Source organism: Ceratotherium simum, chromosome 3, assembly GCF_057802395.1.
Source record: "Ceratotherium simum simum isolate JZ-2026a chromosome 3, ASM5780239v1, whole genome shotgun sequence".
NCBI classification, from domain to species: domain Eukaryota; kingdom Metazoa; phylum Chordata; class Mammalia; order Perissodactyla; family Rhinocerotidae; genus Ceratotherium; species Ceratotherium simum.
Window position 1 is genome coordinate 37,304,782 of NC_141902.1, and position 25,800 is coordinate 37,330,581.

The following is a 25,800-nucleotide window of genomic DNA, read 5'->3' on the forward strand; positions in this document are numbered from 1 at the left end:
GATATCTCATTGTGGTTTTGATTGGCATTTCCCTGGTGATGAGTGATGTTGAACACCTTTTCACGTACCTGTTGGCCATCTGTATGTCGTCTTTGGAAAAATGTCTGTTGTGTTCCTCTGTGCATTTTTTAATTAGGTTGTTTGGTTTTTTACTATTGAGTTGTATGAGTTCCTTATATGTTTTGGATATTAGCCCCTTATCAGATATATGATTTGCAGATTTTTTTCCCATTCTGTAGGTTGCCTTTTCATTTTATGGATGGTTTCCTTTGCCGTGCAGAAGCTTTTTAATTTGTTGTTGTCACACTTGTTTATTTTTGCTTTCGTTGCCACCCTTTTTTATTTTTTTTTGGCTTTATTTTAAATAACACTTTTTATTTTGAGATAATTGTAAATTCACACGCAGTTGTAAGAAATAATACAGAGAGATCCCATGTACTCTTTACCCAGTTTGTCCCAATGGTAACATTTTACAAAACAATAGCATACTATCATAATCAGGGTACTGACATTGATACAGTCAAGATACAGATTAGTTCCATCACCACGAGGATCCCTAACGTTGCCCTTTTATAGCCACCCCCTTGCTCCCCGACCCTCTCCTTGACACCTGGCAAGCACTAATCTGTTCTCCATTTCTATAGTTTTCTCATTTCAAGGATGTTTTGTAAGTAGAATCATACAGTATGTAACCTTTGGGATTGGCTTTTTTTTCCACTCAGCATAATTCTCTGGAGACTCATCCAGATTGTTGCATTTATCAATAGTTGTTACTTTTTATTGCTGAGTAATGTTCCATGGTATAGATGTACCATTGTTTAGCCATCCACCAGGTGAAAGATCTGGATGGTTTCCAGTTTTTGGCTATTAATAGTAAAGCTGCTTTAAATGTTCATGTACAGGTTTATGTGTGAAAATAAATTTTAATTTCTCTGGATAAGTGCCCAGGAGTGCAGTTGTGGGTGTATGGTAGTTACATGTTCGGTTTGTAAGAAATTGCCAAACTTTTCCAGATTGGCTGTACCACTTTACCTTCTTACAAGCAATAGGTGAGTGATCAGTTTCTCCACATCCTTGTCAGCATTTGATGTTGTCACTTTTTAATTTTAGCTGTTCTGATAAATGTTGTGATGGTTAATTTTGTGTGTCAGCTTGGCTAAGCCACAGTACTCTGTTATTTGGCCAAACATTATTCTAGATGGTTCTATGAAGGTATTTTTTAGATGAGATTAACATTTAAATCAGTAGACTTTGAGTTAAGCAAATTACCCTCTGTAATGTGGGTGGGTCTCATCCAAGCAGTTGAAGGCTTTAGTAGAAAAAGACTGGTCTCCCTGATAGAAGAGAGAATTGCCAGGAGACAGCCTTTGGACTGGAATTACAACATGACCTCTTCCCTGGGTCTCCAGCCTGCCTGCCTACCCTGCAGGTTTTGGACTTGCCAGCCTCTATAATCTCGTGGCCCAGTTCCTTAAAATCAGTCAGTCAATCAATCAATATCTACCTCTCTCTGTCTCTCTCTCTATATTTGCATATACACACACATCTGTTGGCTCTGTTTTCTGGAGAGCCCTGACTGATGCAGATGTGTATGGCGAGGTGATGGTGGAGTGGCTGTTGTAAGTAAGGTCAGGAAAGGCCTCTGATAAGGGACATTTGAGCTGAGGCCTGAGAGAAGCAAGACAATGGGCCATGTAGATACAGGGGAGAGAGGGATGAGAGCCAGTTCTTATTTGCATCCAGTCTCATATATTTTATCAGATTTGTTTGTACAGAAAATGCTAGTAAATTAAATACACTGGCAAAAGAAAAATCCTCCATTGTTTGGCTCCTGGCTACTTTCTGGTGTGGAAGTGGCTTCTGTTTGATGTAATGGAAACCACTACTTTTCCAGCTTTCCTTAAAAGAGCTTTTCTTGGACGAACTTACCTCTTAGTCTCTAGACTAGTGTTTCTCAACTGTGACTTGCGGTATATCCAGTGAACGCCACAGCTTCTGGTGTAATAAAAATGCATTAACTTCCCCCAACGGTAGCTGTGGTTTCTTTGTATTTACTCCTCGAGAGAAAGGTAAACACCAAGTGAACTAACTTGATATTCTTGTGTACAGTGACTTCTGTTACTGTTTACCTCGCTGGTAGGCCCCCTAGAAATAAGAATTGTTAAGCTGCTTCATTGTAATTGAGGAAGGAGAAACTTCAGAGTGGTGGTCCTCACCTGCAGAACGAGCTTGGCACTCTTGACCTCTTTAGGGTTGGGGTAGTCAGTCAGTGCGGAGTCCCAGAAACCCTTGTTTTATTGATTTAGCAACCCAGGTATGATTTATGACTCCTAGGGATAGAGGAAAGACGCTTCCTATGTTCACATAAAGAATGTCTGAGGGGGGCTTTTTTTTTTCTAGTGCTATCTGTGAATGCTTCCCTAAGTGGAAATGAAGTGCTTTCTAAGTATCGATCCGCCTCCTACTGGCCCATTACTAGCGGGGAGATAGTGAGGCCTTTAAATAGTTGCCTCTGTACCCCAATAGAATGGACAGATGAAAGCTCTCATGTTGGCAATTATCCTCTGCGCAACTGTCATTATTTAGGCAGGTTTTCTAGTTGGGAAGGTAGTTTTTACTTTTATGCAATCTTAAATATTTTATCAGATATATTTGTACAGAAAAATATTTTATTGGATTTATTATATAGAAAATGCCAATAAATTGAATAGGACTACAAAAGAAAAGTGAAGCTTTTTATTTATCTAGATAGTGATTTGTCTTGATGGCAACATGAGATGATTCCTATAAAAGCTCTTCCCTGCTGTGATTGCATCGTATCCCTAATTCAGAATCTGTCGTGTGAAAATGAATATCACTACTGTAAGTGGGTCTCTGATTGCCTGCATGTCTTTCTGTAGTCTGTCCTTTGGGCCCTGTCTTCCCCTTATTTGACCATTTGTGGTTGATTTTCATCTGCATGTTTAGGTGATGATATTTGAACTGGCTTACCATGTGCAGTCATTTCTCAATGAGCATAACAAGCCCCCTCCCAAGTCTTTTCATGAAGAAATGCTGGAAAGACGGGCTCAGGAGGAGCAGCAGAGGCTATTAGAGGCCGAGCGGAAAAAGGAGCAGGAGGTAAGACCCTTGTCACTAAGGGGCATCAGCCCAGAGGACTGCGAGCTTCTATAGGTTTTTACTCTTTCTCTGCCTACACAGTTAGCTTTATTTAAGTTTTGCTCAGTATTTTTTTTTTCTTGGTGAGGAAGATTGACCCTGAGCTAACATCTGTTGCCAATCCTCCTCCTTTTTTTTTTGGTGAGGAAGATTGACCCTGAGCTAACATCTGTTGCCAATCCTCCTCTTTTTTTTTTTGGTGGGGAAGATTTGCCCTGAGCTAACATCTGTGCCAGTCTTCCTCTGTTTTGTATGTGGGACGCCGCCACAGCATGGCTTGATGGGCAGTGTGTAGTTCTGCACCCAGGATCCAAACCTGCGAACCCTGGGCTGCTGAAGCAGAGCATGGGAGCTTAACCACTACGCCACCAGGCCGGCCATTTGCTCAGTATTTGGTTCAAGAAGTGTGGATTCACAGGAGAGGAGGCCCGAAGAGTAACTGAGAAATTCTGTTAGTGGTTCCCTCCCCACAAACATCAGTGCTGCCCCTAGAACCCCTAGTCCAGGTCTTTAAAAGAAAAGAAAACAAAAGAAGTCAGCTTAACTTGTGGTCTTTCTGTGCTTGTAAAGCTGTGCAGGAATCAGTTTTAGAGGCTGTTTCCTTCTTCCCTCTGTGGGCCAAGCATCTCATGCCCCAGTGATAGCAAAAGCCGGAGATTGAACTTCTTTGTGTTCACTAACTGTTTGTATTTTTTCTCTAATCTATTTCCATAAGGATGTATTTGCCTGTGTTATTTTAAAATCATTTAATCAAAGATAATATATGCATCAAAATTTCTTTCTTGATTTTTAACCTAGGTTTTTGTTTCCTGTTTAGTCTTTTAGTCAACTTATCTAGAACTTATTTTGGTGTGGGTTGTAAAAATGAGAGTCGAAGTTTATTTTTTTTCCCATTTTCCTAACACATTTGTTAAATAATCATTCTTTCTTAAGTGATTTGTAATACTTCCTTTAAAGTGTATTTTAACTAATATATACTAAGTTCTATTTGTGAATTATCTATTTTGTTCAATTCATCTGTTTTTTCTTGAGTCTCTACCACACTCTTTGAGTTATTATATCTTTATAAATGTTTTAATATCTGAAAATTCAAGCCCCTCATCCTTTCCTCTTCCATTATTCTTTTTTTTTTTCCCTCAGCCATTCTCACCCATTTATTCTTACAGATAAACTGTAGGATGGCTTTCTCAAAATCAAAACAAAACAAATAAACCCTCTGGGATTTTGAGTAAAATTGCACTAAACTTATGTATTCATTTAGAAAGAATTGACAACTTGACAATATTCAGACTTCCTATCCAGGATTGTTTCTCTGTTTGTTTTTATCTCTTAGTGAGCTTTCTAGTTTTCTTCCTTTAGTTGTTGCTGTTTCTCACAGTTACTTCTAGGGTTTTGTTTTTCCTGCTTTTCTTCGGTTCTTGTTCCAGGTTCTTTTTTTTTTCTGCTTTATTTTGTTCATCCTGTGCATATGTTAACACTGTCTCTTTGTGAGTCCCATTCATTTTGCTACTGCTTATCTCCTATTTAATTGCGTAGCCTAGTTATCATTTTAGAGTTTAAAGTTTCTTATTGTTGTTGTTATTTCTAGAAGGGCACATTTTTATTAGAAGATAAAAATATTTAACTAGCAATCTTATTTTTGTGTACTGCTGTAACTACCTATAAGCTTTGGCTATGTTTTTACATTTTGTGTTATTGCTGTTATAGTTTTTGGTGAGTCTCTTAATAGTTTTGATATTTACAACCTGGAATTCTAGGGGACTCATATACAAACACTATTTTCCCTACCTAAATTCAGAACCATTTGAGCAATAGATAAATGAGTGAAATGGCTAGAGATCAAAATGCCACTTTTGATACTGAGAAAGCTGATGGGAGAATGTGGCTGAAGGTCCATGGCGTGTCGGTGTGGTGCCTGTGCCGTTGCCACCCCAGGTCCAGGCCTGAGGACAGCTCAGCCCACCTCCACCAAGTGGGCCCTGCACCCAGTGGCAGAGAGCAGGCACAAGTGCATGTTCTCTGCAGACAGGCAAATGTCAAAGAGGAGGGGCTGTCAAGTGTGGGAAGAAGTGAGGCCAATGGTGTTGCTGTAGGGAAAGTCCCTCCGCATGGAAACATGAAGAGTGGGCAGTAAGTGCCCCTACCTACGCAGTCTTGAAACCTGTTTAAATGGGAATGCCTATTGCATAAGAACTCTGATAAAACTGATGAAACTACAGTTTGTACTAAGGTTCTATATACTCGGGTCTCTTAGGAAAGGAGGGCTTGAATTAGTGAAATTCAAAGGCTTTTTGTGATTTCAGAATTTATATATTGTACGGGTTTCAGAGATTGGCATTTGATGGTGGTATAATTTATTTCAGCAACGTGAAATCCTTCATGAGATTCAGAGAAGGGAAGAAGAGATCCAAAAAAGGAAAGAAATGGCTAAGCAGGTACTCTGTCAATTCTGCCATACTAAAATAGTTTACATTTTGTTAAACATAAAATCTTTTTATTGCTGTTGATGATATTTTCCCCTCCTATGTTGCTATCAATAGTAAAGTTTAAACTGAAGCACTAAAAATATACCCCAAGTATCACTTATTGTCTATTTTAGATTCCCCAAATTGGTAGCAAAATTGAGTTGTATATTATTTGTAGATGACTTAGGCTTATGTAACTATAGTAGTTTATCAAATGAGTCAAGGGAGAGAAGAGATGGAAGCTTTGATACTTAACCCAGACTGGCATTCTTAATACTTGGGAAATAAAACTAATTGTTCATACTGAAGAGTGAATGGAAACCGTGTGGATCTGCCTGAGATTTCATTCAGTGACGGAAAGGCAGGATTCAATAGAACAAGTTTAAAAGGCAGTGGTGAAAAAGGATAGTCTTTTTCCTGAGTCCAGCTCAGTCAAAACACCAGTGATACATGTTTGGAGAAATCCAGAGAAAATTTTGCTTATTGGCATTTATATAATTACGGCATTTAACTTAAGGGAGACTTGGAGGTGTGGTGGGAGGAGGCACAGATGTACAAGTGAGCAGCACCCGGCTTAAAGCTTCAGCTTTTTTACACCTGGCTCTGTGACCTTGACAGGTGACACTTTCTATGACTCATTTTCCTCATCCTTTTAGATGGGACTGATGATGCCTTTTTTTCTGCCTCCTGTAATTATTCCCACAGATAAATGTACTGCCCTCTGTGAGAGTACAGAGCCGTATACAAATGTAAGGTGATATTAGTTTCCACCAATTCTCCTGTCTTAGGTCTGATCTGCCTTCCCAACAGCCACTCTGCTTTGAATGTCTCCTCCTTCTGTTCATCTCTTGCTCTTCTCCCTAACTTTTCACGCATTTTCCAAGATTCTAGCATTTTCATTTGTAAAATTCACATTCTCTTGAAGCTGTAACTTGGCCTTCAGTTCTTGAACCAGTACATATTTGGACCTTAAATTTTTAGAAGTTGAGTTCAACTTTATTACACTTGTAGGCATTCAGCTTAAATAAAGTATGTACTCTCTACTGAATTTATAATTAGGTACCATGGTTGTCTTCCATTTGTGACTTATATCTAAAGTAAGTTTTACTTTTCTTTTTTCTAGGAACGTTTGGAAATTGCTAGTTTGTCAAACCAAGATCATACCTCTAGGAAAGACCCAGGAGGACTCAGAACAGCTGCCATTCTACATGGAGGCTCTCCTGACTTTGTGGGAAATGGCAAACATCGGACCAACTCCTCTGGAAGGTCTAAGTAAGTCCCTGAGATTTCTGATCTGGAAGGATAAAAGGTGGAGCAAAATTAAAACAACTTAGAATAAAATTTGATGGAATTTTAAGATAATAGTTTTAATAACTTTTTCAAAGCCTATATATCTTAATGTATTAGTTAGCAATATAAAATAAAATCTTCACTTGTTTTAATACTTTCCACGTATTTTTTGTATGTATGTGTGGGGAAGATTAGCCCTGAGCTAACATCTGTTGCCAGTCCTCCTCTTTTTGCTGAGGAAGATTGGTCCTGGGCTAAGATCCGTGCCCATCTTCCTCTACTTTATATGGGACACTGCCACAGCATGGCTTGACAAGCGGTGCATTGGTGCGTGCCCAGGTTCCGAACCTGTGAACCCCAGGCCGCCGAAGGGGAGCATGTGAACTTAACCGCTGCACCACCAGGCCAGCCCCCCCAAGTATTTTTAATGAAACCAGTGTTGTGGTTAATGAAACCGGCCTATAACAATTTTCTCTCCTTCACAGTCCTTCACAATCTTGTCTCCAATGTAGTTTGATGTGACTTTTAATGATCCAACTATTCAGTAAGCAATTTAGAAAATTTTCTTCTGAGTCATCACCGAGTCAAACTTCACACTGTGTCTCAGTGTCTAACTCCCTAGGTCCCACCACAGATGTAGGGAATGCTCCAAAATGAGCACAGGTGTAGAAGATCCTTTGCATGAGAACAGGAGCCATTTGCTGTCGGGGTTCCCTTCCCTATTGCTACTGAGGACATTGGGCTTCCCGTCATTGCATGTGGGCTTCTGGGTTGTTTCCTGCCACCAGGAGTTACATGAAAGACCCTGCCTCTTCCTCCACATCCTTTTCCGCTAAAGAATTGAGACTTTCCTACGTATTTGCTGTGACCCCCTGTAGACCAGAAAGGAATTTTAGCGCAGAAGCCATTTATGAGCGGGGCCAGCCAGGTGGCGTGGCGGTTGGGTGCACGCGATCCGCTTCGGCGGCCCAGGGTTCACACGTTCAGATCCCGTGCGCACACTGGCACACCGCTTGTCAAGCCATGGCGGCATCCCACGTAAGGCAGAGGAAGATGGCCATGGATGTTGGCCCAGAGCCAATCTTCCTCAGCAAAAAGAGGAGGATTGGCAACAGATGTTAGCTCAGGGCTAATCTTCCTCAAAAAAAAAAAGGAATCCATTTATGAGTGGGTGGATGATTAAGCAGTCTAGGTATTATAACTCAGCTTCATTATGTGTTTAAACTATCTCTTCTGAGAATCTAAGCAGCACTTAAAACCAACACTGTGCTTCTATGAAAACATTTTAGGTACCAACCTAAAGACTTATATAAACTTTCTGGTTGCAGTTTGTTGATAAGAAGGAACCATTCAGTTCTCTCCCTAATTATCTACTTTTTAAAAAAATCAGCTCAGAAATCATTTTGATATTAATGTTTAACCACCTGCTGCTAAGGTGAACTAAATGTTTTTTTGAATACTGTTTCTGGTAACAATTCCATTTTAAAATTGTAACTCCTTACACCAATTTAGATTATTTTTTGCAACTGGGCTTCCAGTAGGCAACATAGTTTGAAGTTGTCAGAGCATTTCACCAGGAAATGTTTGACAGATTCCTATTGTGTTAGAAACAGTGGAAATAAATCAATGCTATGAATAAGTCTTTTTAGGTATATAAAACAATTTAAGTTTAAAAATTTCCATTTTTGTGGCTAACTGTAAAAGTGGATCCAAGATTAGACTTGCTTTTGAGATCAAAGATTATTAGCAAGTTTATTGAAGAAAGAACAGGAAATTCTCTCTTCCTCTGACATATATAGAACAACTTTTTATGTAGTGCTTGTAGAGTGTCTTTTGTATATCTGAATAGGACAACATTCCATGAGCATCCAAGAAGCAAATGAAAAGAAATAGTTTTCATCTGTTGTTTGCCAAGGTGTCACACATACCTGCATGGAACTCTGGCACTATGTTGGCTACTGACTAGGAAAGAATGAATCTTTCTTAAAGTGTAGTTTACATGCTTCTTTGGTTAAGAAATAAAAATTCCTTGACATGCCAAAGTACATCAGGGTATACTCTTTTGATTTTTTTTCTTCCTTGCTGTTTATTGGTCTTTATGGGTTGGAAAGTCAAAGGAAATAAGCAAAGTGTTCTGTTTTATTCTTTCAGTTAGTAGATACATTTAGTAGAGTTGGTAGAGATGACCTCATCATCAATATTGTTAGCAGGCAGTATTTGAATTGACTGTGACTAAGTGCAGTAAAATCTAGAACCATGTTCATTTGTTCATTCAACTGATACTTGATGAGCACTTCCTAAATGCCAGACACTGTTCTGAGTCCTGGGGATTCAATAAACAGGATCAAGAAAGACTGGTTTCATGGACCTTATATTCTGGTTAGAGGAGACTGTCCACAAGTAAACAAGGAAATGTCAGATAATGATTAGTCCTTGGCAGAGAATAAAATAGGCCAGGCTGAAGAAAGACCGGATGGTTGCTTTAGATTGGATGTTTGGAGGAAAGAATACAAGGATTGGATTTTGAGTGACTAAAGGAGAATGGCTTTAGATTGGAGGGGTACGGGCTCTGGACAATGAGAAGAAACCAGCCACACAGCTGAAGAACAGCTGGTGCAGAAGACCCAAGGCTGGCATGGGCTTGTCGTGCACAAAGCTCATCAAACAGGACAGTGTGGCTAGAGTTAGTGGGCATTCAGAGAGTAGTTCAAGGAGGGCAGGCAGGAACAGGTTACAGAGGGCTTGTTGTTGGCCAGGTCAGGAGTTCAAGTGTAATGTGAAGCCCCTGGGGGTTTTAAACAGGAATAAGATATCGTCTGAGTCACACTTTATGAAGTTCTTCCTGGCTACAAGTGGAGAAGAGTGGATAGAGGAGTGGTTTTCACGTCTCGTTTCATACCACTCTCCCCTCTCCCGCACCTTCAGTGCATTGCAGCCACGCTACTCTCTCAGTGCTTGGAGCACACCAAGCTCCTTCCCGTCTTGGGGCCTCCACTGATCACTCTGCTTGAGGCGCTCTCCTCTGGCACTTTGCATTGCCAGCTCCTTATCATCAGTTCTTGCCTCAGACATGACCTCAGAGATGCTTTCCCTGAGCACCCCGTCTGCCTCACTTACCTGCTTAGTCGCTTGTTCTCTAATTCTTTGTTTTATTTTTCTTCATAGCACTTATCACTAGCTGAAATTCTTATTCTTTTGTTTGCTTTTTTATTGTGTCTCCTGTCATGAGAATGTAGGGTTCCTGAGAGCAAGGCCCTCATCTGGGTTTTCCTCAGGGCCTGGAGCAGTGCCTGGCAGACACTTAGCAGGTGCTCAGTAAACATCTGATGAAGGGAGGGAGGAAGGAAGGATGACAGAAGGAAAGGGAGAAACTGTCTTTTGGGCACTTTTACGGTCTGCAGCCTCTTGAATCAGGGCAACTCTGCTTTTCTTTTCCTGTGGGATAGATCAAAAATCAGTAGGGCTTTATTTAACAAAAGGTTTCTACTGCTTAAAAGAAGAGAAAGAGAGAAAAGAAAACCACTCACTGTTCTAGTAGAAAGAACTTAAAGGCCTGATGCCTGAGGGCCCAGTCTCTTGGCCCAGCTTTTCACTGATGAGTCTTTGCCTATGTTGAAGAACTTTATTTTCTGTGTCCTTCAAGATGTCTTTTTTCCCCCTTGAAGAATTTACTTTTTTTTTTCAATTGAGGTAAAATTCAAATAAAAATAAAATTAACCATTTTGAGGTATACAATTCAGTGTTGGGTTGTCTTTTGTAAAGTGCAGGCATCGTCCTCCCCAATCCCTGCCCTCTTCCCAGAGATGTGGTACCTCATAAATGGGCACTTTGAACTTTTTTGGACAAGCAAAAAACATTGCTATAAAATAGTTCATGGTAGAGAATTATTTTCACATTTTCAGACTTGCGTTCTTTGGATTACCAAAGTGCAGTCCAGAATCTAGGATTTCCCTATTACACCTATTTAGGATTTCCCCTTTACACCTATTTCCACCATCCAACAAGATCAGGTTATCTCCTAGTTTGTTCTCCCTGTCCTAAAACCAGCTGTGGTAACTGCTGGCTATTCATCCTTATAGAGAAGAGATGAGTATAGGACATGGGATTCCCTCCACTTCCCCCAAAATGCTGGGGAGCTACTAATGTACAAGGGATATGGGTGGGGGAAGAGGAGATCCTTGATGGGGCTCTCCACACCTGTGATCCTCCATTGTTTGCTATTTCTCTGGCTGGTTCCATGGAGGCATAGACTGGTTCACCTCAAATTAAACAATATCAGGAATTATTATTAACTTTATTTCCACAAATCTGCCCTGAGTTTCAAATTGAGGGATCAAGAGCTAGATTTTTCTGTGGCATCTTAGTGAATTAGGCAGGAAAGTGAGACTGTCCTAGCCCCCATGTGTCTCAAGTGAGATTCCATTCCCTCCATCCCATCCCAGCCATCTACATCATTGGCTGTGTTGGCGGAGCGGTCTTTTGGATGGGAGCCCAATTCTCAAGTCTCCCCTTGACATATTGCCACCTCTCTTCTTGTCACTTGGCTTTTTTAAAAAAAAAAAATCATCTTCTGTTTTCAGGTATCAAGGTCCTAGATGCCTAATTTAGTCTTCTAAAACTGAATTATGTCTAATTCTCTGTCCTTTGTAAGACCTAGTTAATATTATTTGGCAATTTTGTTTAAAACACCCTTTATCCTTGTGTACTGCCACAGCTGCTTGGGAAAACTGATAACGTGGGTGATGTTTCTAATATTGCAAGCCCCCATGAAAATTCTGTAATCTAGAATAGATCGCTGACAATGAGACCAGTGTTATTGCTTCTAAATACCATTTGTTTGCATTGGGGTGGCTATTTCTGCTGGAGTTAAGAAGCTGTTTTACTTATGAATGGAATAGGTTCCAAAAGGTTGTTCTAAACCCAATTCTTGATGAGTTTGAAGTAGACAGTATGAACACCCAATATATACACATCTTTTGGGTGAAAATAGGAGACATTGATGACATGGGATTTTGCCTCTTTATTACTTCTTTTCAGACTCACTGTGATTTACTTTTTATGCTTCAGGAATTGTTCCTGTGGTCAAACAATCTGTCCTGTGTGGCATGTAACACATTTGTCATTTTCTTGATACTTTCACTTTTAAAATTATTTTTATTTAAATCCTAATGATATATTTTTTCTCACTAGCACTCTTAACATTCTCTTTGTGTTTGTACTTAACAGTCATGATGGGGTGGTTAATATTCAAAAACACCTTAAAACCAGGTGTTTATATACTGTAAACTAAAGAACATAAAGACCTAGACTAAAATGACTATTAGCACCATGTGTTGGAGGGGGCAGAGCTGATGTAGAGGTGCTTCTAGGTAATTTATGCTAATAAGTCTACCATATCATTTTTTTTTTTTAAAGATTTTATTTATTTATTTATTTTTCCCCCCAAAGCCCCAGTAGATAGTTGTATGTCATAGCTGCACATCCCTCTAGTTGCTGTATGTGGGACACGGCCTCAGCATGGCCGGAGAAGCGGCGCGTGGATGCGCGCCCAGGATCCGAACCCAGGCTGCCAGCAGCGGAGCGTGCGTACTTAACCGCTAAGCCACGGGGCCGGCCCTACCATATCATTTTAAGCCGTTGCTTTTGTCCTTTTCTCCCTAAATTTCAGTTTGCCCATGGTTGCACAAGTGACTTTAGAAGTAGAAATTTAAACAGAACTACAATGTGTTAGTCATTCCCTGCTGTTTAGAATATGTGGGGACACATGTGATGTGAGAGACTCAGATCATAATAGGTCTGGTCAGCATTGTGTAGGGGGTTGTAGGGGAGGGGAAGATGTGTAGGATTGGAGGTGGAGAGACTAGTTAGTAATGGAGTATTGCACGTGTCCAGGAGAAAGTTGGTGATGACCTCAGCAGTGCAGGAGAAGTGGAGAGGAGAGGATGATACTTGGGGATCAGTTAGATGCAGGAGATCTAGGAGCCCAGGGAGACGCACACGTTTTTGATGATTGAGACAGAATGGATGACTGTGCCACCAACCAAAATAAAAGAACCAAGGGGAAAAATCCGATTGAGTGGGTAGGAGGGAGGTGGTGGTTTTATTGACATTGCAGTGGCATGAGGAGTGAATAGAAGGTGCAGAAGTGGAGACAAGAAGTCTAGAAGTTTGAAAATAAAGAACAAGAGGGGTTAGGGGTGCAGGATTGAGGGAGGGGAGTGTGGAGGTAAGAGAGATTTATAGGCTGAGGGGAAGGAGCCAATATAGAAGGACAGATTGAACATACAGGAGAGAGGGACTAGCTGATGGATCAAGACCCCAGGGGAGACTATAGGGAATAGAACCGAAGACAGGGTAGCTGTCCTTCCTCAGAGTCTGGGAAGAAGAAAAAATGGTGCAGACACCAAGTAACTTCATATGTGGAACAATAGACAGTGTGGGCTTCGCTCCTTGTTGCCTCATGTTCTCAAGTGAAAATAGAAGTCAAGATATGCTTAGAGTGAGAGGGCTGCTTTCTAGAGGTCTGTCCACGTGCCTCATCAAAGCGTGTCTTACAAATGTCAATCCTGACCATTAAGAGCTCTCTCCCTTTCCTCTTCCCTGCAAAACCCTCCCCCAATTTATTCATTGTTTTTGCGTTATAATCTAGCTTGCCAGCTATTGCTCCTCATTCAGAAAAAGAGGAGAGGAAGAGGGGTTGGGCTTCTAGTGTCTTGGAGAAGTCATGAAGGGGAATGGCAGAGGATATTTACCAAAGACAAGTAAGAGAACGAATGAGCAATTCAATGCTTGGGGGCCCAACTGGAGAGGAGGAATTTGTAGTGCTCCAAACTCCCCTGTTTTGTACCTTTCTCCAGATACACGTACATGGGAATGAAGAGATGTGGGATCGATCAAAATCCTTGCTGTAGAACCTTCTGTGATGATGATGTTCTGTCTCTGTGCTGTCCAATATGGTAGCCACTAGCCACTTGTGGCTGTTGAGTACTTAAATATGGCTACTAAAGTTGAAGAACTGAACTTTTAATTTAAGTTTAAATAGCCACATGTGGCTAGTGGCCGCCATATTGGACAGCACAGATCTAGGGTTAGGGGTTTGTCGAGGTCATATGGAGAGAACTCAGTGGGGAGAGGGAGAGTTGAACAACTTTCGCTTTAACACCTTCAACTCAATTCCCAGTATAGACTTGTTACACTGTGAATGGGCTAGTAAACAGGAGAAAATGGAGGGGCAAGAATTTCCTGTCTTAATCTTAAATTAAAGAAAAAACATTATTGTCCAAATTTATTTTTAAGGCGAGAACGTCAATATTCTATATGTGGTAGTGAAGATTCTCCTGGCTCTTGTGAAATCCTGTATTTCTCTATGGGTAGTCCTGATCAGCTCATGGTGCACAAAGGGAAATGTATTGGTGAGTAAACTACCTAAATTCATTTAAATGATTCCAATGACAAAAGTTAACCTGAAGGAATGTGGTGGAATAGATGCTGTGTCGTCTAGACCAGTGCAGTCCAAGGAGGACTGCAGTCACGCGTCACTTAATGACCCGGGTACGTTCTGAGAAATGTGTCATTAGGCGATTTGTCATCGTGTGGACCTCATAGAGTGTATTCACACAAACCTAGATGGTATAGCCTACTACACACCTAGGCTATATGATACTGATCTTATGGGACCACTGTCGTGCATGCAGTCTGTTGTTGACTGAAATGTCATTATACAGTGCATGACTGTATTAAGCCAGTAGTCAGTCATTCTAGCTCCCATTCCTAATGAGCAGAACAAGAAGTCACTCAGGTTTCCCCTTCTGTAAGATGAAATAAACACCTAGGCTCTTGGAAATATTGTAAGCAGAAAGGTAAAGTTTGTCGTCATTATAGTTATGCTTATTGAAACCAAAATGGTTGAAAAATTATGAATCAGTAAAATTTAGCATCATGTGCATTTACTGCTGATAAAAATTTGTGTAACAAAATGAGTTCTAATGCCTGTGATCTTTAATGACTAAGTCCCATTTTCTTAAGGTGATATCCATCTGCTTAGCATTTTCCTGCTTGGCATGTTGTACCTGACCAGGAAAACCACTTTATTTTCTATGTCTTATTTAGCTGTTTTGTCTACTGATGGCTATTTGGAGTGCAGCTGGTTCAGCAATTCAGGATTCAAATTGCTTATATTAAAATCAAGTTTTCAATATCAACTACCTTTGCCTTAAACGTATATCATCTTTTTTCAGCCATAAAGATATAGCCACTAAATTGGTGTAGGGATCACTTGCATATACTAAATTCAATAATTAAGTTTAATTTTCAATCCCATGAAGATTCTTACCAGAGCTAACAGGTAGCCAAATTACCTAAATCAAGTTTGCTTTCTTTCAGTGTCTCTTTTTTCTTCCTCTTTAAGGAGATACAAATAAGCAGGGGAATCGCCAGGGAGCAGGCAGCAGGTGGGAGGAGAAGAAACCAAACATCTGACTAGTCCACGAACTGGGCAGTTAGCCTTGCTGGCTGAAAGCAGCCGGACTTCCCAGGATTCTCCACGTACACAGAGCCTGCCCTATTTAGACAGAGCGACCATTTATGGGGCAGGTTCAGGACCTTGGTAGAGATGATTGGCTTTGGTCCTGAGGCTCTCTTTGACTCAGAGGCATTTAAGACTCATGAATTGACAACATAAAACTCACTACTTTTAATAATCTGGGGAAATCAGGAGGGCAAATGAATCCAACTGCTTATTACCTTAACTTGGTCTCTGATTCTCATTGGTGCTCATTAGACAGATTCACCTTAGTAAATACTCTCATTAGGAGACATGTTTGCAATCTGAAAATTTTTTATAAAACAATCAAGTAAATTATTTATTTTGTTTTCTCACAACGGGTTTAATTTTTAAAATATGTCCTAATTTTCTATGAAATGTTTTTATGAAAAATCAGCTAATTAGCATTTGTTTTTCAGTTTAAAGCTATTAGAACTAGAGCGAATGGAGAACCTCCTTAGGGATATGGATAAAGTACTATAGGGACTGTCTGTATAAATAATCATTGTTAGCACATAATAGAGGATCAATCAGAGTTCTTTTGGTAACATATTTTCCTTCAACCTCATTGCAATGTGTTCTTTTGTCCCTTTTATTATCCCCATCACACACAAGAGACAGGAAGAGGATGGAAATACTAAAATTATAATACAAAAAAAACCAACCAGCAATTATGAAATACCCACCTAGTTCCAATTGAGGAGAGAAATATTGTAAGACATTGCGCTGTATAAGGCACAAGTTTAATTAGGCTTTATGTAAATAACATCACACTCCATCCCATAAACATTTAATATCTTGTGTCTCCAGTGTGTACTGCTTAGGTCCCACATTCCACAGGCTGCTTCCTTTGGTGGACAAATTTTCAGACATCAGAGTTTTTTCCCCTTAGGCTAAGAACTTCAGGAATTATTTATGACTAGCATAACAGATCACTTTAATTAAAATTTCTTAAACTGTCAGCATTTCTATGAAGTAAAAACTGCTTCTCAGATAAAAAGTCTAGGTGAGCTAGTTTAGCCACATTTCTCCAAAGTATTTTTGCTAAGATCACTTTGTCTTCTTTATACAGGTAATTTTTCATTTTTTAAATGGAAATAATAATTATTGTTTCTTTAAAATTTTTTTTTCATTATGAAGACAATGTAGCAGGGAAAACTTTATTACTTATATACTAAGAGAAAAAGTATATAAGTACTTTTATATACTGTATATCAGTGGTTCTCATCTGAGGGCAGTTTTGTCCCCAGGGACATTTGGTGATGTCTGGACCCATTTTTGATGGTTAAGCGTAGGGTGGGGGTGCTACTGGCATCTAGTGGGTAGAGGCCAGGGATCCTGCTAAACATCTTACAGTGCACAAGACAGCCCCCACCAGGGTTATCCAGTCCAAAACGTCAATAGTGTCAAGGCTAAGAAACCCTTTGATATATGAGGTGATAGGGTAAATTAGGAATAAAAGGTAGGGGGAACTAGAAGAGAAATAAAACAAAAATGGTGATATTGTGGGTGATATTTTTCTCCATTTCCAATTTTTTGGTAATTTACTATTATAATCTTTAATGAACATAAAGATTTTTATAGGAAAATATTTGGTATTACAGAAGTTTAGCTCTCACAGGTACAAGTGGAAACCATGCCTATAATTAAATGTGTCTCCCTGTCTAACTTCAAATTTAAATGGTCATTTCTGGTTCCTTCGTCTGAAACCATTGGCTGGTGTATACGTACTGGGCATACTCAGATTTTGTATTTAGAAAATCATTGATGTATTCACGTTTCCAAATTACTAAAACCTGTTTTTACTGTGCATGCTAATTACATTGATGGAGTAATCTTGATGGAGTGTTCCTATTCCCAGATTCCTTCTATCACATTAGTCGGTATTTAGCTGTGTGAGGTTACACTGTGGCACCAGTAGGCACAGTCTTCAGAGCTGAACTGGTTATGAAAGTAACATGGTGAATAATGGCTAGTAGAAGAACACATTGGTCTGCTATAACGTCTCATTGTTAATTCTTGGCCCTTTATAAAAATTAATATTTTAGGGCTCAAAGTATATTGTTAAATATTAAAACTTGGTTACAAAAGAACATATATGACATGAAGTCATCTTTTTCATAGGTAGTACATGGTACCCACTGTTGAACAAACGAATGTATATCTCCTCTTTTTTACCCTCAGAGAAAATGTACCAGTGAGATTTAATTATTTTTCCTTTTAATGTGCAGGCAGTGAAGAGCAGCTTGGAAAACTAGTTTACAATGCTTTGGAAACAACCACTGGCAGCTTTGTCTTGTTGTATGAGTGGGTCCTTCAGTGGCAGAAAAAAATGGGTCCATTCCTTACCAGTCAAGAAAAAGAGAAGATTGATAAGTGCAAAAAGCAGGTAGGCATCCAAGATGGCTCCCTGAGCAAAAGGAAGGCCTGATCTTGAGCTTTAGGAGATGACAGAACAAAATAGCTCTGCATCCGATCGGCTCTCAAAGATGATCCAGAATGGTATGAGAGCTGTTTAACCAGAGGGGACAGAGCGGGACCAGCATCTTCTTTACCAGAGTTCTCTCAGCCCCTTGCTGTCTCTTTCAGAACTTTCAGAACATGGTCAAAACTTTTGCAGCTGCTTTCCTAACCTCCATTCTCTGCCTTTATTGTGGCATTACTAGCCGTCTCTCCAACTGGGACTAAATAGTACTTCATAATTGTGTTTTTTTGCAATTTTTTGAAATATTGCTTCAAAACTGAATTTTAGGGGACTGGAGAACTTTAAAATTAATTTGTAATACTGAGTTTAAGGACAACATTTAGTATTGCATATTGCAGTGTTGCATAATAAGGAAGTAACCTATTGTTGTAGGTAAAGCATTATGTTTAAAATGTGTGTATTTATGATAGAAAGAAAAACTGGAAGTAAATACACTGAAATCATAGCTGTTGTCTTTGGGTGGTGACCATATAGATAATTTGCGGGGATTTTTCTTTTGTATTAGTACTTATTAAAATTTTGACAGTGAATCTCTATAATCAAAAAAGGTTATTTTTAAATTAATGTTTCTTCTTTTTTCTGGTGGCCATATTGCAAAAGAAACTGCTTTTAAAAGCTGTTTACTAATTTTATAGTATTTATACTCTAGATTGTGAGGTAAAGAATTTGAGAATTAACTAAATTTTTTCCATCTTTATGAACTATTAGATTGATGATATGGTTTAGGGGAGTTTTCATTTCAGGGCATATTCCTTCCCTCCTTTGAAAGTGTATTTTGTATTAAATACTTCACTTTTGAAGTGAAACAGCAGTTAATGCTATTCAACTCAATATTATCTTATTGGTGTTTTTCCTTATCAGATTCAAGGGGCAGAAACGGAATTCAACTCACTGGTAAAATTGAGCCATCCAAATGTAGTACGCTACCTTGCAATGAATCTCAAAGAGCAAGACGACTCCATTGTGGTGGACATTTTAGTGGAGCACATTAATGGGGTCTCCCTCGCTGCACACCTGAGCCACTCAGGCCCCATTCCCGTACATCAGCTTCGCAGGTACACAGCTCAGCTCTTGTCGGGCCTCGATTATTTGCACAGCAATTCTGTGGTGCACAAGGTTCTGAGTGCATCGAATGTCTTGGTGGACGCAGAGGGCACTGTCAAGATTACGGACTACAGCATCTCTAAGCGCCTAGCAGACATTTGCAAGGAGGATGTGTTCGAGCAAACCCGGGTTCGTTTTAGTGACAGTGCCCTACCTTATAAAACGGGGAAGAAAGGGGATGTTTGGCGTCTTGGCCTTCTGCTGCTCTCCCTCAGCCAAGGACAAGAATGTGGAGAGTACCCTGTGACCATCCCTAATGACTTACCAGCAGACTTTCAAGATTTTCTGAAGAAGTGAGTATCATTGAGATTCTAATTGCACTTTCCCGCTGTACTTTTGATTGTGCTTGAATGCTAAACATCTAAGTGTTGTGGATAAGCTGAAAAGTGAGAGACAAGATTAGAATTAATCCTTTATTGTCCCAATTCTTTCCTAACCAAATGTGTTCTGTTTTCTCCCTTATGTTTATCCTTCCCTTAACTCCCACATTCTCCTAAATTCACTTGGGCTTGATAATAGATCTTCAAACTACTTTTTGGGGACTGCCTGGTATACTCTGGGAATTCACTAGGGATGCTATGGGGAGAAATGCCCCAGTATTCCAAATGAAATACCTCTCTCTCCACCTTAGCTGCTGGTTCTTAAAGGGTCAAAGACAAAGCCTTCTATTTAGAAAACAGCCTTAGGAGTGCGATTCTGCCCCTTGTTCTTAACTGTCCTTCTGCATTAGCAACGTCTCATTCAGCCAAGTCATAGGAGGCAAATGACTTCCTTGCTCTGGTCAGAGGGTTTTCGATATCTGTAAATTACAGGTGCACATTTAATTACCGAGCCAAGTTTTATTCGCTTTGAGAGCATCCTGACTGAGAGGTTTTTCTCGGGCCTAAAATCTTTGTCCAGGTCCTTCAGTTCAGTGTTTTCCAGTTTAGCCCTGCCTCTGATCTCAGTCCAAGCCAGACATGGGTTCTCGCTGTTTCTCTGTTAAATGGGAAATAAGACACCTTTAGTGTGGGTTTTTCTAGATACTCCCCTGGCCCAGCCTTCCTGCAGAAGTTGACCTGGACTGGTTTCTTCCCTTTCTGATACTCTGTCTTGTTTCTTTTCTCAACTATTTGCTTTTATTCGCTTCATCCACTCCCCACATTTCTTTTATCCTTTATATTTCTTCTCCTATTCTCATCTATCCCAACTGCCACTTGACCTGATCCACATTATTTCCTGTCACTCGTTGTCTTACCCATTACAGAAGTGAAAGTAGCTGTACTTATATTTAAATAAGATAGTTTCTGCGTACCATAAAATAGATATAACATACAGTTGTGGAAAGGGGCCAACTGTGATTCTTTGCACTGTGTTCTCTCCTTAAAGTACATAAACATCTTAAGATTTCTGAAGAAATCTTTTATGATTTCTCTTAAATGCAATAGAACTTTAAAAATATTTCTTTAAATGCACCCTAACAATGAGGTTGGCTAAAATGGCATCAAAGGAAATATGGGGATAGAACCACTGATGGAAAGACTCATTTCATTCTTCAAAATGTGGCTTTTAGCTTTCTGCCCTTCCTCGTTGGTCAAGAATAATTTAGTAACAGTTAGCCAATAGCATTATGCATTTTTAAAAACAACACTGGGAAGTTTAAGTAGAACGTATCTTTCAGATTTAATAGCAAAATGATGGACTCAGTAGCTAAAACTTTTCTAGTTTTCCCTTGAGAATAGCTCTAAGCCCTGTTGGTTTTGAACTTGAGATCAGCACTATTTCTTATTCTGTTTACATGGTTGTCCTTTAGAATGTTTGTATATTCCTCTCTCTTCCTAGAGTGGTTTGATGGATGGTGCTTGGTTCAGAAGGAGCTGCACTGTATTGGTACTACCTTTGCTGTCCAGTGCCAGTTAAAAAAAGAAAAAAAATCATACACAGACAACGAAAGCATAGCAACGTTTCATTCGTAGTTATATTTTTACTTATTGGCGAACATCCTTTGGAGAAAGGTTTTGTTTCAAATCAGTGTCTGGATGGGAAGGAGCCCAGACTCTGGAGCCAGACAGCTGGGTTTAGATCCCCCCTTTACCCCTTACTGGCTGAGTGACTTCAACTCCCCACCCTGAGTTTCCTCCTCTGAAAAATGGGGATATCAGCACCACCGCCCTCATGAGATGGTTGTGAGGATTCATTGAGCTCACACCTGTGAAGTGCTTCCAGCAGTGCCTAGGACTTGGCCCTGCTGAGTCAGCGTTCATCATCATTGCCATCCTCAGTGGTGGGAACATGGACCTAATGTGTAACTTGCTACGCATTTCATCCCTTTTGGTTCAAAACTGGACCTAACATGTGCCTCTGTTACTTATGGCTACTTTGATGCCAAAATTATTGGCTCAGAGAATTTCATCTTTTTAACTGAGATCTTGATGGCTATAAAATCTCATAAAGATACAATTCATTCTAGGTAGGCTTCACAATTTTCTTGATCCGGATTTATTGTGATGTCAAGCACATTACTGTCACAGTTGAGTTAGAGTTGATAATGTACTTCAGAAACCCAACAGGGCATGTATAGGGATGTTCTTTGCAGCAGTTTTTTTTTTTTTTTGTGAGGAGATCAGCCCTGTGCTAACATATGCCAATCCTCTTCTTTTTTTTTTTTTGGCTGAGGAAGACTGGCCCTGGGCTAACATCCGTGCCCATCTTCCTCCACTTTACATGGGACGCCGCCACAGCATGGCTTGCCAAGCAGTGCATCAGTGCGCGCCTGGGATCTGAACCGGCGGACCCCAGGCCGCCACAGCAGAGCTTGTGCACTTACCCACTTGCGCCACCGGGCTGGCCTCTGCAGCATTTTTTTTACAAGTGAAAAATTGAAAATAATCTAAATGTCCAAAGTAGGAGGATGTGTAAATAAATTTTGGTAAATTCAAAAAGATCTTTAGGTACTGGCTTAGAAAGATCTAAGACGCATGGTGGGATGTTGTAATTTATAATAAATATATATTTGGTCTTATCCCTGTTTCTGGCACAGGGCTCCTAAAACCTTTAACTTCCTAAGTGATGAGAATGGCAAAGGTGTCTCTTGTTATGTTAATGAAGTGACTTTTGGATGGCACCTAAGGATGGGCTAGTTGCCAGGAGAACCAACCATGTGATTAGAGGATTGGAACTTTCAGTCCCACCCCCTGACCTCTGGGGAGGGGAGAGGGGCTAGAGGTTGACTCAGTCACTAGTGGCTAATGATTTAATCAATCATGCTTATGTAATGAGGCCTCCATAAAAACCCAAAAGGACAGGGTTCGGAGAGCTTCCAGGTTGGTGAACACGTGGAGATGCTGGGAGAATGGCACACCTGGAGAGGGCAGGGAAGCTCCGCACCCCTTCCTACATACCTTGCTCTGTGCATCTCTTCCATCTGGCTATTCCTGAGTTATATCCTTTCATAATAAACCATAGTCTAGTAAGTAAAATGTTTCTCTGAGTTCTGTGAGCTGCTCTAGCAAATTAATCGAACCTGAGGTGGAGGTCCTGGGAACCTCTGATCTATAGGCAATTGGTCAAAAGCACAGGTGACAACCTGGGCTTGCAATTTGCATCTGAATTGGGGGTTGGGGGACAGTCATGTAAGACTAAATTCTTAACCTGTGAGATCTGATGCTATCTCCAGGTAGATAATGTCAGAATTGAGTTGAATTGTATGACACCCAGCTGGTGTCAGAGAATTGCTTATGGGTGTGGGGAAACATCCCTCCCCATGGTGGAATTGAGTGCAGAACCTTTTTTCGTTTGGTCAAATGAAAAAAGCAAGTTGAGGAAGAATATGTACAGGATAATTTCATTTAAAAAAAAAAATCAATATCCACAAAACAAAACTATCTTCTGTTTGATTGGTTGTCAGAGACTCTATCATTATCAGTAACGTTTTAATATTTGCAAGGAGAAAGGTATTCATGTTTTACTGATGTAATTAAAAAATTTAAATTTAGGGGAAATACAGTATCTTATACAAATGCTTTTATTGCGATCTTTTCTAGCCCTTTCAGGGTATGAAATGAGTAGTGCTTTACTTTTTAGTGCTGTGACATAAAAAAATAAAATGTTACCCTTTATGATAGTTGCTGTCACCACTTTATACGTATAGATTTTAAGTCCATAATTCACAATGATGGTTGATTCTTTTAAATACATTGTTTATAAGTAGAGTCAGGTGCTACAAAGCCATGCTACTTGGGTGGTTGTTATGAAAGCCAAACAGTTTAGAGTTAGAACCGTGGTTCTCAGACTTTATCTTGGATTGAAACCACCTGGAGAGGTTGTTAGCGGTCAGATTACTGCCCAGACGCCCAGAGGCGCTGATTTTCTAGGACTGGGATGGAGTGGAATGTATAGTTCTAACAAATTCCCAGGTGATACTGATGGTCAGGGACCCCACTTTGAGAATCACTGGGTTAAAGGGATGGCTTGTTTTCATTTGTTAAAAAACGAATTATTACAACATTAAACAGGAAGTTAATAGGCTCAAGGAATGAGAACTAAAAGTAGCTATGTGATAAAAATGTGGGACTTTTTAAAAGTCGTTCTTAATTTTTACCAACTTACTTCAAACAAGCTTCATCTAAAGTTTATCATATTGGGGCCCAACCCTGCATCAGCTATCTGATTTGCTTTACCTTTAGAAACCTTTATTTATGACTGGTCCCCAGAAAGGCTTAGTTTAGCATGGCAAGTCATTAAACTATTAGTGGGAGTGAAAATTCATAACCTACTTGTGCTATCTTAGACTTTTAAATAGTTGTTCTGTGAGGGTAAGTCTTCTTGCCTCTAGTGACTGTACCTTTTTTTGATTCCCCACTTTTGTACCCAGCCTGGTGCTCAGCATGTAACTCCTGCAGGAATATTTATTAATTTAAATTCACTTATGAGTGCATTTTGGTCCATAAGTAACATGAATTCTCTAAAGTGTATCTTTTAAAAATAAACCCACAGGGTCGGCCCGATGGTGCAAGCAGTTAAGTGCGTGTGCTCCGCTGCGACGGCCTGGGGTTCACCGGTTCGGATCCCAGGCGCGCACTGACGCACCGCCTGTTAAGCCATGCTGTGGTGGCGTCCCATATAAAGTAGAGGAAGGTGGGCATGTATGTCAGCCCAGGGCCAGTCTTCCTCACACACACACAAAAATAAAATAAAATAAAATAAGCCCATAGTTAAAAGGCTTGAAGTAATTAGTTTAGCATTTATTTTGTGTGCTGCTGAGATTCTTTCTTCCCTCTCACTGAGGTGTGTTTGCTTGGATGACAAGGAAAGATGGAGTCCTCAGCAGTTGTTGAAACACAGCTTTATAAATCCTCAGCCAAAAATGCCTTTACTGGAACAAAGTCCTGAAGGTGAGTCTGTTACCACTCTCTTTTGATAGTCTATTTGACATAAATTATTTTGAAAGTATACATAAAGCTAAAACTGGAAGGGACTGCATGGATCATTTATTTTACCTATTTTATGCCCAGCTATATATACATAAATCCATTCATTTAATCTGTACTGTGTGTATGGAACTGTTTTGCCATGCTGGTTTTTCCCATCTCTGCTGGTGGAGTGTCCGTTGGTGTTACCTCTTCTAGTGTCCTCCTTGCCATGTCACCCCTACTGCCATGTAACTGGACGTCCCTGCTGCTACTCAAGTAGCAGGTTGAAGAACCTCACTGGAGCCTGGGATGGCTCAGGAGCCTGGGGTTGGGTTCTGGCTCTGTCGTACAGTCATTTCCTTACTCTGTTACCTCCACCTATAAACTTGGGCTAATTGTATATCTCTGTCTATTTTAAGGAGAACAAGGTGAGGAAAAGTATTAAAAGTAAGAGGTATCTTTTCAAACTCCTGGTTGGGGCCCCTTCTTCCAGCGCCTGCATTGTTGTTGGATATTGCAGCCCTTCCTGTATTGCTAGTGCCTCCTTTGCCTCTTGCCTTTTGTTTTATTGCAGATTCTGGAGGCCAAGATTATGTTGAGACTGTAATTCCCAGCACCCAGCCACCCAGTGCTGCATTCTTCAGTGAGACACAGAGACAGTTTTCCCGCTATTTCATTGAATTTGAAGAATTACAGCTTCTTGGCAAAGGAGCTTTTGGGGCCGTCATCAAGGTGTGGTACAGAGTTGTCCCCCATCCCTTTGAGAGCTCCTTCTCTGTTCCATTTCTGCATACTTATGGACCTGACTTCTATTCTGAGAGTGGGGAGGGAAGTGAATGTGACCATTTGAAATTATGATTACCGTCACCTTTGTAGAGGTACAGGCTTTGTTTAGAGTGACACTGGATACATTAAGGACGCATCGTCGGCCCCCCACCCCGCCTCCCCACCGCCCCCCCGTTTGAAGAGGCACATTCATGGGAAAACCACAGGGTTGTAACAGCACTTCAAGTGGAGTCAAGATCTCTACGTGAAGAACATTTTTGTGTGCTTTGGTTCAGAAAGAAAATTGTTCTTTTTTTCTCCCGTTTGCTTTCTGAGTTACTGTAGATAAAAGGGCTGCAAGGTTAGAACTGAGATGGAATTCGAACTGACAAATGGCCCCAGATGGTCTTGATGGCTTTTATTTTCTAGCTGTTACTGAGATGGAAAATTAATGATGTGTTATTAAGGTGTGCTGTTATTAGGTCTTCTCTTCTTCATTCCAGTCTGTTTGGGTGACTTTTATTACTATCTGCCCCTTGAGAAAGAGATTTCAGCTGTTTTTATATAATTTAAGTGCTTTGTTTGACTTGAGGAGACCCA

The 25,800-nt window shown here is 40.2% G+C and overlaps 1 protein-coding gene across 4 annotated transcripts in view; it reads left to right on the forward strand.

The window, feature by feature from the left end:
- The window catches only part of EIF2AK4 (eukaryotic translation initiation factor 2 alpha kinase 4), a 96,385-nt gene that overhangs the window by 20,074 nt on the left and 50,511 nt on the right, over positions 1 to 25,800 (forward strand). For all 4 annotated transcript variants that reach the window (XM_087425050.1, XM_087425030.1, XM_087425042.1 and 1 more), the window contains exons 4-11: positions 2,968 to 3,120; positions 5,523 to 5,594; positions 6,748 to 6,896; positions 14,211 to 14,326; positions 17,688 to 17,845; positions 18,803 to 19,338; positions 24,311 to 24,417; positions 25,010 to 25,167. In XM_087425050.1, coding sequence (XP_087281176.1) covers positions 2,968 to 3,120; positions 5,523 to 5,594; positions 6,748 to 6,896; positions 14,211 to 14,326; positions 17,688 to 17,845; positions 18,803 to 19,338; positions 24,311 to 24,417; positions 25,010 to 25,167 — 1,449 coding nt within the window. The remainder of the gene's footprint in view (positions 1 to 2,967; positions 3,121 to 5,522; positions 5,595 to 6,747; positions 6,897 to 14,210; positions 14,327 to 17,687; positions 17,846 to 18,802; positions 19,339 to 24,310; positions 24,418 to 25,009; positions 25,168 to 25,800) is intronic.